The sequence below is a fragment of the Gorilla gorilla genome, chromosome 4 (genome assembly GCF_029281585.2).
Source record: "Gorilla gorilla gorilla isolate KB3781 chromosome 4, NHGRI_mGorGor1-v2.1_pri, whole genome shotgun sequence".
Taxonomy (NCBI): Eukaryota; Metazoa; Chordata; class Mammalia; order Primates; family Hominidae; genus Gorilla; species Gorilla gorilla.
The window spans coordinates 139,849,835-139,866,463 of record NC_073228.2 but is presented as its reverse complement, the minus strand read 5'-3'; the positions used below and the strand labels follow the sequence as shown (position 1 = coordinate 139,866,463).

The 16,629-nt window shown below is 38.3% G+C and overlaps 1 protein-coding gene across 1 annotated transcript; it reads left to right on the top strand.

The window, feature by feature from the left end:
• Nucleotides 1–7,645: 7,645 nt before the first annotated feature.
• On the top strand, nt 7,646–16,629 carry LECT2 (leukocyte cell derived chemotaxin 2). The gene is made up of 4 exons (XM_004042545.5): nt 7,646–7,888; nt 9,692–9,788; nt 11,291–11,436; nt 15,146–16,629. The coding sequence occupies exons 1-4, from the start codon at nt 7,843–7,845 to the stop codon at nt 15,310–15,312; spliced, it is 456 nt and encodes a 151-aa protein (XP_004042593.1). The 5' UTR covers nt 7,646–7,842; the 3' UTR covers nt 15,313–16,629.

Genomic DNA, 16,629 nt, shown 5'->3' with positions numbered 1-16,629 from the left:
TTATATTCATATGACCGTTGTTAGTATACCCAAGTGCTTATGCTTGCAAAAATGTGTACTTTTGCCTATTTCATTGTGTAAAGTAGCCTATAGTGCTCTGTCACGTTTTCATGTGTCTCAAGTAAATCTCCTTTTGAAAATGTAAATGCATAGCTTTAAAAAATTTTTAATTTTTTTTCCAGAATTATAGTTTCAGGATTTTGATCTTTTGGAATTTCAACATTTTGAATTATGGCATTTGGGGTTGTATCTTGGTGATTATATTTGGCTCCCATAGGAAAATAACTGATGTTTACATCTAATTCCATTTTAGAGTAGATAAGAAAGCAGGTGAGGATGAATTTTATTAAGTGTTTTATTTTTATTTATTTTTAATTAATTATTATTTTATTTTTATTTTTTGAGACAGAGTCTTGCTCTGCTACCAGCCTGGAGTGTAGCGGCGTGCTCTCAGCTCACTGCAACCTCCACCTGTGGGGTTCAAACAATTCTCCTGCCTTAGCCTCCCAAGTAGCTGGGACTACAGGCATGTGCCACCATGCCCAGCTAATTTTTGCATTTTTAGTAGAGACAGGGTTTCACCATGTTGGCCAGGATGGTCTCAATCTCTTGACCTTGTGATTCACCTGCCTTGGCCTCCCAAAGTGCTTGGATTACAGACGTGAGCCACTGCACCCAGCTTTAGTGTTTTGTATGTGCTTGGCCTAATGTAATTATTTTAGGAATACTACTTCATTTAATTCTTACAAGAATCCTATGAAGGTTGATATCATCATCTTCATTTTAGAGGTAGTAAAATGAAACTGATGTATTGATTGTCAAGCTTCAAATTCTGAAATATGAGAAAGGCTGTGTATGAATGATAAGTCATTCATTGAACCATATAACAAAATATGTAAAAGTATGAATTCTAGAGTCTAGTAGAGTTTGAGCCTTGGCTTTGGCACATCCAGCTGTGGAACACTAAACATGTCACTTCAGTTCTCTGAGCCTCAAGCTTCCTCAGCTTTATTGCTCAGCTTTTTGCGAGGATTAAATTATACAGGGAATGCACTTGTTACAATACACTCTGCACAGTAAGCTTGCCTCCACTGACTTCTGCAAAAAATCTTTAAACAATTTTTATTGCATAATATTTTTTATTATTTAAAAAATGATTTACATATATTGAGCCAGTCTTGTATCCCAGGAATGAAGCCAACTTGATTGTGGTAGATAAGCTTTTTGATGTGCTGCTGGATTCAGCTTGCCAGTATTTTATTGAGAATTTTTGTTCTCAATAAAATTTTTGTTCTTTCTGATGAATCAGTGTTCATCAGAGATATTGGCCTGACTTTTTTTGTTGTTGTATCTCTGACAACTTTTGGTATCAAGATGATGCTGGCCTCATAGAATGAGTTAGGCAAGAGTCCCTCCTTTTCAATTGTTTGGAATAGTTTCAGAAGAAATGGTACCAGCTCCTCTTTGTGCCTCTTGTAGAATTCAGCTGTAAGTCCATCTGATCCTGGGCTTTTTTGGTTGGTAGGTTATTTATTACTGCCTCAATTTCACAAATTGTTCTGATCTATTCAGGAACTCAACTTCTTCCTGGTTCAGTCTTGGGAGGGTGTATGTGTCTGGGAATTTATCCATTTCTCGTAGATTTTCTAGTTTATTGCTATAGAGCTGTTTATAGTATTCTCTGATGGTTGTTTGTATTTCTGTGGGGTCAGTAGTGATATCCCTTTATTATTTTTAATTGTGTCCATTTGATTCTTCTCTCTTTTCTTCTTTATTAGTCTAGCTAGCGGTTTATCTATTTTATTATTTTAAAAAAAACAGCGACTGGATTCACTGATTTTTTGAAGACTTTTTCATGTCTCTATCTCCTTCAGTTCCACTCTGATCTTGTTTTTTATTGTAATTTTTTATCACATAAAATTGTGTGTGAATGTTGAAATACTGGAAGATAAAAATCTGGAAAATATAAAATGTATAAAACATATATGTACAGTTTAAAGGGTAATAACCAAATGAACACCTGTGCCCAGCAACAGGTTTATAGGAGCATTATCAGCCCCCATGAAGCCCAGGTGCCTGCCCCTGATCACATCCCCTTCCTCTCTCCTGGAGGTAAGCAGCATACAAATTGTGTCAACTCTTCTCTTGCTTTTCTTTATATTAATAGTTTTACCATCTATGTATGTGTTCCTAAACAATATATGCTTTAGATTTGCATGTATCTAAATGTTTTAGAAACAGCTTCATCTTGAGATATAATTTATAAAGCTTACCTGTTTCAAGCATGCATTTGAACTTTTAATAAGCATATACTGCATATTGTTCTGTGATTTCCTCTTGTGTGTGTGTGTGTGTGAGATGGAGTCTTGCTCTGTCACCCAGGCTGGAGTGCAGTGGCGCAATCTCGGCTCACTGCAACCTCCGCCTCCTGGGTTCAAGCGATTCTCCTGCCTCAGCCTCTCTAGTAGCTGGGACTACAGGCGTGCGCCAGCATGTCCAGCTAATTTTTGTATTTTTAGTAGAGACAGGGTTTCACCATGTTAGCCAGGTTGGTCTCGATCTCTTGACCTTGTGATCCGCCCACCTCGGCCTCTCAAAGTGCTGGGATTACAGGCGTGAGCCACCACGCCCAGCCGATTTCCTTTCTTCTAATCACCATTATGTTTTTGAGAGTCATCTAAGTCGATGTATTTGGTTGTATTTTATTCATTCTCATTCTTGTAAGGTATTTCATTAAACAAAAATACCAGAATTTGTTCCCATTCTACTGTTGATGCACATATAGGTTGTTTCCTGTTTTACACTACTACAAATGATACTACTATGAACATTTTGAACGTGTACACATGCGAGAGTATAACTAAGAGTGAAGCTGCTCTGTCGCAGGGTATGGACAGGATCAACTGTTTCTTAGGAGGACGAGACCATCACTCAACCCACTATCTGAAATAAAAAGACAAAGCTGAATGAGTGACAATAGTTAGGAAGAGCTGTGTCGGTCAGGCACAATCTTTCCAAGCAGAGCAGCCTGTTCATCTTATTTATGTATGGATTTGGGAAGCTGGGAGTTCGGGGGTTTGTGAACTTTCGGAATGTTAGAGGTTTGACGGATTAAAAGACATGGTGCTCAGGTAAGACTGTTGTTGATTGGTTGGGAATCACTTACTAGAGTGAGTCTGTCCCTAATTGGCTGAAAGTCAGAAGCAAGGGGCTGTTATTGATTGGTTGTTTTGAAGAGCATGTTTACCAGATGTGGGTTGTCATTGACTGATTAAAGGGTTTAAAATATAGGTAGCTAAATATCACCAAGGTTACAGAAAAATCAGTTTTTCCTTGCTGTGTGGGAACTTTTTTATGTTCAAAAGATATTGCCAACAAATTAATTGTCCAACAAATGTCTTTATTTAACTTGTTGCTGTGGGAAAACTTTCAAATATAAACAAACTGGAGAGGATAGTATAGTAAACTTCTACGTACTCATTACCCAGCTTCAGTAATTAGCAGTTCATAGCCAATTGTGCTTAATCTATATGCTACCTACTCTCCTAACTCCCGGATTATTTTGAAGCAAATCTGAAACATCCTATGATTTCATACCCATAAATGTTTCAGTATGTATTTCTAAAAGATAGGAACTTTTTACAAACACCTAATGTATTAGGCTTAAAATTACACAGAATAATTTCTAATATCATCAAGTAGTGTTAAAATTGTCCCTATTCTCTGGTTCTGTCTATCATTTCCTCATTTGATTCAGACTCCAAGTAAAGTCCATACACGGCATTTTGTTGATAAATCTTGTAAATCTCTTCTAATCCACAGATTGCCCCTCTCTCTATTTTCCTTTCCTCAGAATTTATTTGTTGAAGAAACCAGGTTCTTTATCTGGTAGAACTTCCTACAGCCTGCATTTGTCTGACTGCATTCTTGTGGTACATTTAACATGCATCCCTGTGCTGCGTAGTTCCTGTAAACTGAAAGTTAGAGCTAATGGCCTTATAAGACTTTAGCCTGATTTTTTGACAAGAATACTTTATAGGTTGTGTTGTGCATTTCCAACAGGAGGTATAAAATGTCTGATATACTCTCTCCTTCTCTCTCTTCATAACAATACGATGGATTAGGTATCATCAGCCTGATCCATCCATTACAAAGTTTCTCATCAGCTTTTCAGCATTGATGACATTGCTCAGGTCCTATCCCATTACGGGTTTCAAAAGAGTCTCCTACCATCTCTTCTGCAGTTTAGAGGATGGCACTGGCTTCAGAGGGGAAGATACATTGGAAACAGTTAATACAGAAGGCAGGGAAAATAGGAGGAAAGCAGGCCACAGGTAGGAAAACAATAGCATTGCTGGAGCAAAGGTTTTGTGCATTTAAAAATGTGAGGGGTATTGCAAAATTGTACTCTAAAGAGGTTAAACCAACTTACACTTTTCAATAAATGTTTCTACATACCTTTGCCAATTTGATGGGTGAAAAACTACACCTCATTCTGGTCTACAATTGTTAATTTTAAGTGAAGTGGATCATATTTTCAAATACATATTGGTAATCTGTATTTTTTCTTTTATGAAAGCCTGTTGCTATCTTTTGCCCATTTTTCTTTTTTTTTTTTCTTTTGAGACGGAGTCTTGCTCTTGTCGCCCAGGCTGGAATGCAATGGCACAATCTCGGCTCACTGCAAACTCCGCCTCCCAGGTTCAAGCGATTCTCCTGCCTCAGCCTCCCAAGAAGCTGAGATTACAGGCGTCTGTCACCACACCTGGCTAATTTTTGTATTTTTAGTAGAGATGGGGTTTCGCCATGTTGGCCAGGCTGGTCTCGAACTCCTGACCTTGTGATCTGCCTGCCTCAGCCTCCCAAAGTGCTGGGATTACAGGCATGAGCCACCGCGCCCGGCCTTTGCCTATTTTTCTATCAATTTGTTTACACCTTTTATTTTTTTTAAAGAATTCTTTATATATTAGGGAGATGAGTTCCTTATCTGTCATATTATATAGGTTATAGATTTTTTTTCAGATTATTGTCTTTTGACTCTGATCAGGATACTGTTTGCTTTGTAGAAATTTTTTTTTATTGTTATAACGCATTTATCAAATATTTCCTTCAGTGCTTCTGGGTTTTTTAACATTCTTTGAAAAGTCCAACCCATACCAAGACCATTAAAAATCATTCATAATTTCTCCTAGTATTTCTATGGCTTCAGTTCATTTCTTTTCTTTCTTTCCTCCTCCTCCCTCTTTCTCTCCTTTTGCATACAAATGTTTGGTTCACTTTGATATGGATTGAACTTTTATTTATTTATTTATTTTGAGACAGGGTCTCACTATCTTACCCAGGGTGGAGTGCAGTGGCATGATCGTAGCTCACTGTAACTTCAAACTCCTGGATTCAAATATTCCTTCTGCCTCAGCCTCCCAAGTAGCTAGGACTGCGTACACACACACCATGCCTGACTAATTTTTTAAAATGTTTTGTAGGGATGGGGCTTTGCTATGTTGCCTAGGCTTGTCTCCATCTCCTGGCCTCAAGTGATCCTCCCGCACAGGCCTCACAAAGTGCTAGGATTACATGCATGAGCCACCATGCTAGACTGCACTTTTATTTCTTGGCAGATGTTGTCTCAATACAGTTAATAGAATGACTTATATTTTCTCTAATCATTTAAAGTATGACTTCTATTGTATACTACATGCTGTATATATTTGTGCCTGTTTCTGAATCATCTGTTTTGTTTCACTAACCTATTCTTTCAGTACATTGACTCAGATCCTTGATGTATTCAATGCGTTGGCATTCTATATTGTATACATTAGATGCCTCCTTGAAAGGTTGTGTGTGAAGCAAAAACAATTAGGTGCATAATCTCATTGGCATCGTTTAGTTATTGTTGTGTAACATACCACACCAAAACTCAGTGGCTTCCAATGACAGCCAGTTAAGCCCATACATTTATAGGGTATACTAAGCTGGATTTTGTAGGGGCAACTGTGCTCTGCGTGGCGTCCATTCCCTTCCCAGGGCAGCAGGATCATCTGCCTCACGGCGATGCAGAAACACAGGAAGGAGTGTGCAAAGACTAAGGCCCCAGAGGACCCAGGCTTTCCCGACCCACTGCCACTTCTGCCTCATCTTAGTGGTCAAAGCTACACAGCTAAACCCAAAACCAAGGGTGGGGAAAGTTCCCTTTGCCCCCATGAAACATGGCAAAGGTGTGGACGCAGAGAGGGTGAAGAACTGGGGCCACAATCCCAATCTCCCACAGCTACTGGCACATAATTTAAATGGGGAAGCTTCCATAGAAAATTCCAGGTGCTCATCTAATATTAAGCCAAAAAGGAGCTGCTAACATATATTTGAAACACACTGAAAATTTAATTCCCCAGAAAAGTACAGGGTAACATAACATCCATGTGTCTATCTCCAATAATTAACAAATTAATATTTTAACATATTTGCTTCTGATTTTTTTCTTTTTTTAGAAATAAAATATTTTAGAGTTTATGTACTCTGTATATCCTTCCACGGTTTTATTTCTCTCACTATCCAGAAGTAATTACTACCTTAAAGGTAGTCTGTGCATATTTTTATTATACATACAGCATTCATTAAGATTAATTTACTTGTTTTCAGATTTTAAATATTATAAATAGTATGATACTATATATATAATTCTAAAAATAGCTTTTTAATTCAACAGTATATCTAGAGATCTAGCTGTGTTAATACATGTAGATTGTCTTCATTTAAATTGTTATATTTTACTCTGTTGTATGACTGTATTAGTCTGTTCTTGCATTGCTATAAAGAAATACCTGAGATTGGGTAATTTATAAAGAAAAGAGGTACAGAAAGTATGGTAGCTTCTTGGGACGTCTCAGGAAACTGAAAATCATGGCGGAAGGCAAAGGGGAAGCAGGCATGTCTTACACGGCTGAAGCAGGAGGAAGTGAGAACAGGGGAGGTGCTACACACTTTTAAACAACCGGATCTCACCATAACTCACTCACTCACTATCACGACAACAGCACTAAGGGGATGATGCCAACCCATTCATGAGAACTCTAGCCCCATAATTCAGTCACCTCTCACCAGGCCCCACCTCCAACACTGGGGATTACAACTGAACATGAGATTTGGGTGGGGACACAGATCCAAACCATATCAATGACTATATTATAATTAATCTTTTTTCCTTTATTGATGGATGCTTTTAATGGTGTTAACTTACCATTATCATAAACAAGAAAACATTTAAAAATCACATATTTAAGGTGAATACATGCAATTTTATTAAAATATTAAAGTTATTTGCAAATATTACACAGGTGAAATATAATTAAACTGAGAATTCAAAAACACCTAAGGGATATATTAAGGAATATGTTATGAAGGGCTACACATTATTAATGATCAATTTTCTTCTGAAATATGTGCTATCAAGGAAATAAAAGAAAGATCTACCAGCAGGCAGCACTAAATATTCCATCATTCGCACGAACATTCTCCTACAAGCCACAGCCCAGAAGACTGTCGATATGCACCTAGCCTTATCATTTTCTGTTAATATTTAGTCAGTGTTTCCAATATAATTGGCTGCTTCTTCAGATCAAAGGCTTTTACAGAGGCCCTACCTGCAAATCAAATAGCTATCCATGGAATATTAGAACTTGACTTGCTCCATCCTCTTAAACTTTTTGTGTCTCACACTAAAGAAATGAGAGATGCAGAATTCTAAGGCTAAATAGCTAGGAAGTATTCATTCAAACTTGAATATTCTTCAAAGAGAGTGTGGGGACAACTCTAATCAGAGGAAGAAACTAAAGGAAGTAAAACCAGATGTTTTCCACCAAAGCCCTCCTTTTGGCTGGTCTGATTTCTACTGGTAAGTTGAAAGTGCAATTTTAGAATATTGATTAACTTTTAAAAACTGATTTCAGGGGAAGACTAAAAAGATTAAAAAGTCATTAATAGCATGATCACAACAAAGACTTGTGTATTTGGCTATTAAAAATGAAATAGGAATGACACATGGTCCTGAGAATGTTTTAAGTAATTTAAATGGAATGTTCCGGTTCTTTAATGAGGGAAACATAATAGTGGGTTGAGAAGACATTACAAAGCCTTTCAGTCTGGGTCTGGGACTTAACTAGAACAAAACTAGATAATAAAAATTGATATAAATATTTGATTCTGATTTTGACCAAAATCAAATTCTGATACAGATACTAATACAGAGACTGGTGTGGATTAAGACAAAGGGATGGCTCCCTTAATACTCACCGAAGGAGGAAAAAGTGAATAAATTACTACACTGTCTGATATTTGCCTCAATTCCCAAGGATAAATATTAGTTGCCAAAGTGATGGGATTATATCTTGATCAAGGTGTTGATTTGGAGCTTGGCTCCAAGGCATAAAACTTTTGAAACCCACCTTTTAAAAGTATTTTAAAGAAGAGGCTTAATGGCCATATTCTGTAGGTTCTCTTCACAGGATAGGTATTAATGAAGAGTAAAATGTCTTTAAATAAAATCAATAGTCAAATTACCAGGCTCTTGCTTTTGCTTGTTTGTTTCAAAGTGCAAGGTTGAGTGTGCTCACTGTATCTCTCTGTGAATGTTAACACTGGAAATCCAGGACATTTAATTCCATTGAACATTTATTAAGTGCTTACTATAGTAAAGAAACGAATTGTGCCTGAAACACAGTTTGCACCAAGTCTGCTGAGAAAGCAGCCCCTCCTCCACGTTTCATAATTTTTCATATAATTGGTTCTACTCCTTTTCCTACCTTCACCCCTAATCTCAGTCTAGGCTAAATTGGTTTGACATTTCAGATTATTTCTAAGAATCTCCCTCTTCCATGTTTGCAACTATGAGAGATTTATCTAGTGTTAAACAAACTTGGCTAGTACAGAGTTCGTTTCTCCTTTAATTCAAACATTTGCTTGGATTTGATTAGTGGAACTAACCATTTCAAAATTACTTTACAATTTCTAAAATTATTTTCTGAGCCATGCTGTTTTATTATTTTTGCTTAATCTAAAAATAGTGATCCCCATGGCAGATAATGAGCAAACAAAAATAGAAAAGCACAACTTATACCATTTACTGATGGATCTGAAGCAAAGTATAATGATGGAGGCCAATGCTTATAAAGAAACGCATTCAGCTGGGCGCAGTGGCTCACGCCTGTAATCCCTGCACTTTGGGAGGCTGAGGCAGGCAGATCACGAGGTCAAGAGATCAAGACCATCCTGACCAACATGGTGAAACTCCGTCTCTACTAAAAATACAAAAATTAGCTGGGTGTGGTGGTGCGCACCTGTAGTCCCAGCTACTCAGGCGGCTGGGGCAGGAGAATCGCTTGAACCCAGGAGATGGAGGTTGAAGTCATCTGAGATCACGCCACTGTGCTCCAGCTTGGCAACAGAGTGAGACTCCGGTTAAAAAAAAAAAATTGTATTCACTGATACTCTAACGTCACAAAGCAGAATTCTGTGGCCAGGGAAAAAGCCAGTTTTACATCTGAATCAGGAAATAAAATTCTGGAAGGACGACCTTCCCATAAATACATAAAGTCCAGTGAAAACAGAATTGTCAGGATCAACTGTGTGACTGATAAGGCAAATGGAGATAGGAAATGTCTGAGGCCAGGAGCTCTGCTCTCACGTTTCTCCTCTTTAGCACTGGCAGGGCCATGGGCTAATATATGTGCTGGCAAGTCTTCCAATGAGATCCGGACGTGTGACCGCCATGGCTGTGGACAGTACTCTGCTCAAAGGTATGAAGTTGCACAAACAACCACCTAACCCTTTGGTCCCTAACCTCTTTTCTTAGTGTCCTTGCCCAACGTTGGTTGCCTCAAGGGCTCACAGTTCTGACAGCATGAAAAACCAGAGATGTAACCAGTTACATCACTGTCTCTGGAGCAGCTTCCAAGAACTCTGCTTCAAGTATGAGCTGTAAATTGGGATCAGAATGTGGAAGAAGGAAAAGATCAGGGAGCAAACACAATGTTTTCCTTCTGAATGTCTTCACACAGTCACTTATCTCACCTGTTTTTTTCCAAAGGGTTATCAAACACAACTATCCCATTTTACAGAAGAGAAACTTTAACTGAGGTACCAAAGGGTTAAGGGACCTGCCAAGCACAGTTGGAGATGGTGAAGGCTGGACCTGAATTCAGGCTTTTGGTTCCTCTTCCCACCAAACCACGCGGTTACTGGTCCAGGCTCTGGACGTTGAATATTAGAGGCTGACCCTAAGCAGGAGAGAGAGCACCACTATCTCTTCCAGACAATGAGGGTCACACTTGTGAATTTTCAGTTATACCCAACATCACCTTGGGGTGCCACTTTCTAATGAAATAGCCATGTGTCCAGTCATATCACTGATCTCCATCCTAACTAGAGGGGAACTCTCACAGATACAGATACTACTTACAAAGCAACCTCAAATACTGAAACAGGACTAAGAGAAGGGAAATATGGGAAACGTCCCTTGAATTGCCAAAATTCAGACTCAGCTCATACTGCAAAGTTTATGCACTTGATTGATACAGTAACTTCTTGGCTCTTGAGCCTGCTCAGTGTTGCTTTGTACATAATTGCAGCAATCCTGGTGAAACTGATCGTTCAGGTGACAGCCTATTAGAAGGTAGGGGAGGCTGGTGAGAGCAGGCATAGTGACAGCAGCGGGAAGCAAGAGCTGAGGGGTTGCTAAGACGAACTCAAGGCACCTCACAATCTGGAATAGTTGGATTTGGGCTCCATGCACTTTAATAAACCCAGGAGGTATCACTCATGGTATTCAAATACCATATACAGTAAGTGACGTTTACAATCACTTTTCTAGATCACTGCAAGAAAAATAAGACTAGGGTAACATGTGATACTTTTATGATAGGTTCCCATAAAAAGACAGCTGTTTTCAAAGTGGGCTTGAAGATGTCAAGATCTAGGTATCTAGAAAATGCACTTACATGGACTGCCTCATTCCCCCAACATGCCATAAAATAATAGTAGCTAATATTTGCTTAAGGCTTATTATGTACCAAGTACGATTTTAAATGCTTTCATCTTTATGATATGGTTATTAGCACCTGTGGGGAGGGAGGTTAAAATTGGGCTAAACAGAGTGAGGCATCCTGGGACATCCCAACATGTTCTGGCAGCTTCAAGCTTTGGTACCTCGTCTGGAAACAGTGGGCTAACACCAGGTTCCCAGGCAGTAAAGCTCCCCTAAGGCAGTTCCTCAGTCTGTTCGTTCTTATTTACATCCTAGAAGTCAGAGGCCTCACCAGGGTGTGGACATCTTGTGCTCTGCTGGATCTACTGTGTACGCACCATTCACTGGAATGATTGTGGGCCAGGAGAAACCTTATCAAAACAAGAATGCTATCAATAATGGTGTTCGAATATCTGGAAGAGGTAAGAGAGGTGGAGTCTATACCTGGGGTGCCTCCTGGAGATGTTGACGCTCTTTTATTTAACGCAGGTTCCATACGTAGAGATTTTGTACTTCTTTCAAAATGATAAAACCTGGAACAGAAAGAATATAGTGTGTACCCAAACTAGCTGATGCATTTTTTAAAAAACTTTTATTTTAGGTTCAGGGGTACATGTGCACATTTGTTATATAGGTAAACCACATGTCACAGACATTTGGTGTACAGATTATTTTGTCACCTAGGTAATAAGCATAGTACCCGATAGATATTTTTTTCTGATCCTCTCCCAGCTGAGGCACTTTCAAGGACGTTTCACCATTTTCTCTGAAAACTTCTGCTTCATGCACACACTTCACGAAACCCCACAGCTGATTGGAGGCATTCCTTCCTGTGGCCCATGTGGTTTTGCTTAACAATCTATAAACAAAGCCACTTTCAGCAATGCTAACCATAATGGATAGATACTTGCATTTACTCAAATCCCACAAATCATAAATGCTGGCACTTCTGCCAAGAGTTGAATGTGAAATATTTTTGAAAGCTTCTAAGTTTTAGGTAAAGCTAGATCTCCTGGTACTCCAGGTATTGGTTTTGTTGTTTGGTTACTCCATCAAGGTATAAATACACACATAAAAGTGCACAACACATCCATGCATAGCTCCGTGAATTTCAAAAAGTGAATACACCTGTGTAATCAGCACCCAGATCAAGAACATCATCCACATCCCAGAGATCCCTTGTGCTACCACTTAGTCATTATTCCCAGCAAGGTAATCACTATCCCAAGTTCCAACACCATGTATTAGTTCTTCCTGTTTCTAAAAATGGTATAAATAGAATTAAACAGCATGCACTCTTTGGGTCTTCTTTTATTCCACATCATGATTATGCAATTTATGTTTTTGTATCCACGTTCTTTCTGATGCATGATATTCCATTATATGCGTATACTTTCATCTATTTATCTATTCTTCCTCAGATGGACTTTTGGGCAGTTTCCAGTTTTAGATGATTATAAAATTGCTGCTACGAACTTCCTTATACCTTTTAATGAACATATATATGCATTCCTATTGGGAGTGAGTCCAGAGGAGACCCTCCTCACCAAGGCTGTGAGAGGCATCTTGTGAGGGAACCCACATCCTTGAGGAGCTATATAGTGGTTGTCCTCTGTAGGCCAATGTCACAAGGGAAACTTCTGCCATTGAACTGTGTCCTCTGTAGTGGCACTTAACAGTTAATGCCAAGGTCAGTGAGAGCAGAAGCAGTAATCAGATTCGTCTAAATCTCAGAGATTTGTGACACTGGCTAGTAATCATGGTGACTCAGGAACTGAATAGATGAGCAGCCAACTAAAGCCTTATTGGACTTGTATGAATGGAAATGCTCCAGGTCTGATGAACAAAATGCTGACTTCAGTCATCACAATAATGGGTCCCAATTCCCAATAAATTCCCAGGCTTGAATTGGTTCACAGTCCCAGAGCCTCTTGAACAAAAGGGAGGCTCAGTCCTTTTGCGTAAGGGTCCTGCTACGCAGCCAAAAATTTATACTGTAAACCTTACTTCTAGCTGTCCCCAAAGGGACCTGCAATGGTTTAGCAGGATGACAGCACATTAGGGAAGAAATAATTAGGCTCTTCAGAGATTATTGGACACTTGCTCAAAACTGACACTAATTCCTGGAGATCTAAAAGGCCACTGTGGTTCACCAGTCAGACTAGGGGCTTATAGTCAGGTGGTAAATACAGCTTTTCACTAGGGTCCATCTTACAGTGAGCCCAGTGCATCCTCCAATCTACCAAGAGGTTATTTCCCCAGTTCCAGAATGCATAATTGGAATTGACTTTCTTCTTCTTTCAGACTGCCTTGGCAATTCTTGGTTATTTGCATTTCCAAATAAATTACAGAATCTGTTACAAATCCTGCTGGGGCTTTGACTGAATCTGCAGTAAATATACAGATCAAATTGAGAACTAATATTTTTAAAGTAGTGAGTCCTCCAATCAATGAACATATTATATCCTCCATTTACTTAGGTCTTCCTTCACTGTTATATTAATGGTTGTTGTAGTTTTCAGTGTAGAGGTCTTGCACATCTTTTGTTTAATATTTATTCGTAAAACCTACCTGATGCAGTTTTAGCTCTTCTACAGCAGAACTATCCAATAGAAATATAACAGAAGTCACATATATAATTTTAAATTTTCGGCTGGGCACGGTGACTCGTGCCTGTAATCCCAGCACTTTGGGAGGCCGAGGTGGATGGATCATGAGGTCAGGAGATCGAGACCATCCTGGCTAACATGGTGAAACCCCGTCTCTACTAAAAAATACAAAAAATTAGCCAGATGTGGTGGCGGGCGCCTGTAGTCCCAGCTACTCAGGAGGCTGAGGCAGGAGAATGGCGAGAACCCGGGAGGCGGAGCCTGCAGTGAGCCGAGATCGCGCCACTGCACTCCAGCCTGGACGACAGAGCGAAACTCCGTCTCAAAAAAAAAATAATAATTATTATTATTATTTTAAATTTCCTAGTAGCCATGTTGAAGTAAAAAAAAAACATGGTATTTTAATCTTATTTAACTCAATATTTTCAAAGTATTATATCAATATGTAATTAATACAAAAATTATTGACATATTTTACATTTTTAAATACTAAGTCTTCAAAATCCACTGTGTATTTTACCATTAGAGCACATCTCAATTCAGATTAACTACCTTGCAAGTGCTGCATAACCACATGTGGCTAGTGGCTGCCATATTGGACAGCATAATTTTACAGCCTTATTTTTATGCTCACTTGACTGGTTTGCAGTGCCACTAGTGTATCAAAGTCTCCTATTATTGGTGGGTTTCTATCTATGTCTCCTGGCATCTCTTGTAGTGTCTGCTTTATATAGATGACTTGTGTTATTTAGTGCATGGATAGTTGTAACTGTTATATCTTCATTGTGACTTGTGGCATTTACCCTCTTACATTATCTTCCTTTGTCTTGTTTCAATGCCTTTTGGCCTGATTTCCACTCTTCTGGTAACAGGACAATAGCCCTTGCTTTCTTATTGCTTGGCAAATCTTTGTCCATGTGCTTGGCAAATCTTTGTCCAGCTCTTCACTTTCAGCCTTTTCAATCGCTGTGTTTTATTCCATACAGCATTCAATTGGGGTTTGCCTTTCAACCCAATGGGACATCTTTTAATAGGCAAGATAAGGCCATTCACATTTACAGACATGACTCCTGTATTTGTACCCAACACCATTTTATTGTATAATTATTATATTGTACTCTATTTCTCTACTTGGGTCTTTGCCTTTTTAATTCTTTTGATATTTAGCAAAGTTTGTATTTTTGTTCCAGTTATTTCTATTTTTCTTTATCTCTAAAGCCCAATCATTCTATCAGAATATGTTTTAGAGTTGACATTGTTCAGGGCTCACCTTTTCTAACTAGCTAGTATTTTCCTGCTATTATTCTTCAATGCCTTTATTAGCGTTTCATTTGAATCTATTCTTCCTTTGGCATCTTGTAATTTAGTCTTCCTTTTTAATATCATTCTGTCATTTTCATCTATTCCTCTCCTGAGTTCATTCAACATTCTTTTTTTTATTTTTTGTCCATTTGTTATTTTTTTAATTTCAGATTCAAGATTACTGAAGCCCAGATAAATAATTATACTTATTTTCTTTTAGGTTTTTGTGTCAAAATGTTCTACATTAAGCCAATTAAGTATAAAGGTCCTATTAAGAAGGGAGAAAAACTTGGAACTCTATTGCCCTTGCAGAAAGTTTATCCTGGCATACAGTCGCATGTGCACATTGAAAACTGTGACTCGAGTGACCCTACTGCATACCTGTAAATGGAAGGCCAATGGTCAGATCTTCAAAATAAAAAGTCATCTTAAAAACCTGGATGCATACCCTGCTCTTCAAGAAATTTGTGTTCACAAAGGAAAAATGCATGAAGGGATGGATACCCCATTTTCCATGACGTGATTATTACACATTGCATGCCTGTATCAAAACATCTCACGTACCTCATAAACATATACACCTATGTACCCACAAAAATTTTTTAATTAAAAAAAGGAAATTTGAGTTTAAATAGAAACATGATAAATGCAAGAAAGAAAACATTTTGATTTTAACTCATTGTCACTCTGATGTTCAAGTGAACTGGTTTCTTCGGGCTCTTTGATCTGTCACCTATGGAATCTGAGTGGTTTTATTTTTAAGATTTCTCAGTCCCGAAGATCTAAGATAAATAAACAAGAGAACTTGCACTGGGCCAGGCTGCATTTTTGACACCTCTAAAACTAGCAACCTTTCTGCTTGAAAATAAGAAAAAGCCTGGAAGTGTTTCTACGGTACAAGAACAGCGAGTGGTTTACAATGCTAGATTTAGCATACATTTAATACATATTCAATGAATAAGTTGAGTTTAGGTAGTAGACTCTCAGCAATATCCTTAGGTTTATCATATTGGTTGGAGAGAGAGCTGCTTTCATGGATAATAAAGGATTTGCTGGTATTTCCATCCACTCACCCACATGATTATGAATGATGGCAGTCCAAGAAAACATATTCCAAGAAAACAGTGAGGCTGCACTACAGGAAGGACTAGAGTGAGAATGAGGCCTATCTTTATCTGAAGTGTCTCATGGAACTGGGCCTGTCAACTTCATCTAGCCATATGCATATTACAGCTACTTATTTCTACACATCATTGTATTATATCTATGTTATTCTGTCTTAGTTATATTGACAACAAGTACTATGAGGAAACAAGACCATACAAATGTCCAAAGGACCAGAAATAATTCTGGCTCCTTAGAGTTTAGCCAGTCGGTAAGAAATGAATACGTTGAACTAATCATTCTGGAAACTTCCTTCATGAATTTCTGCTTAAATTTGTTTGGAATGCAGAAAATGCCAGCAGAATGATTACATTCTTATGTGTAGATTGTTAGAGGAAAACATAATTAACTGAAGTTTATTGTTAGAGAAATGGCTGCATTTGTGTATCAGGGCATATGTATGAGAATGTTCATGATATCACTATTTTTCATAGCAAAATCTTCAGTGACCTAAATGCCCATCAACAGTGAAATCCAATAAATAATCTCAAAGTTATAGAATGTAATAGTCAACAGCAGTCACAATAAATGAACTTCAGC

What these genes read in the sequence shown, in the direction of transcription:
- LECT2 (XM_004042545.5), top strand. Translation starts at nt 7,843, where the DNA reads ATGTTTTCCACCAAAGCCCTCCTTTTGGCTGGTCTGATTTCTACTG. An exon ending in GGACAGTACTCTGCTCAAAG is followed by an intron (nt 9,789 to 11,290) that starts GTATGAAGTTGC and finishes TTTACATCCTAG; the next exon opens with AAGTCAGAGGCCTCACCAGG. An exon ending in TGTTCGAATATCTGGAAGAG is followed by an intron (nt 11,437 to 15,145) that starts GTAAGAGAGGTG and finishes ATTTTCTTTTAG; the next exon opens with GTTTTTGTGTCAAAATGTTC.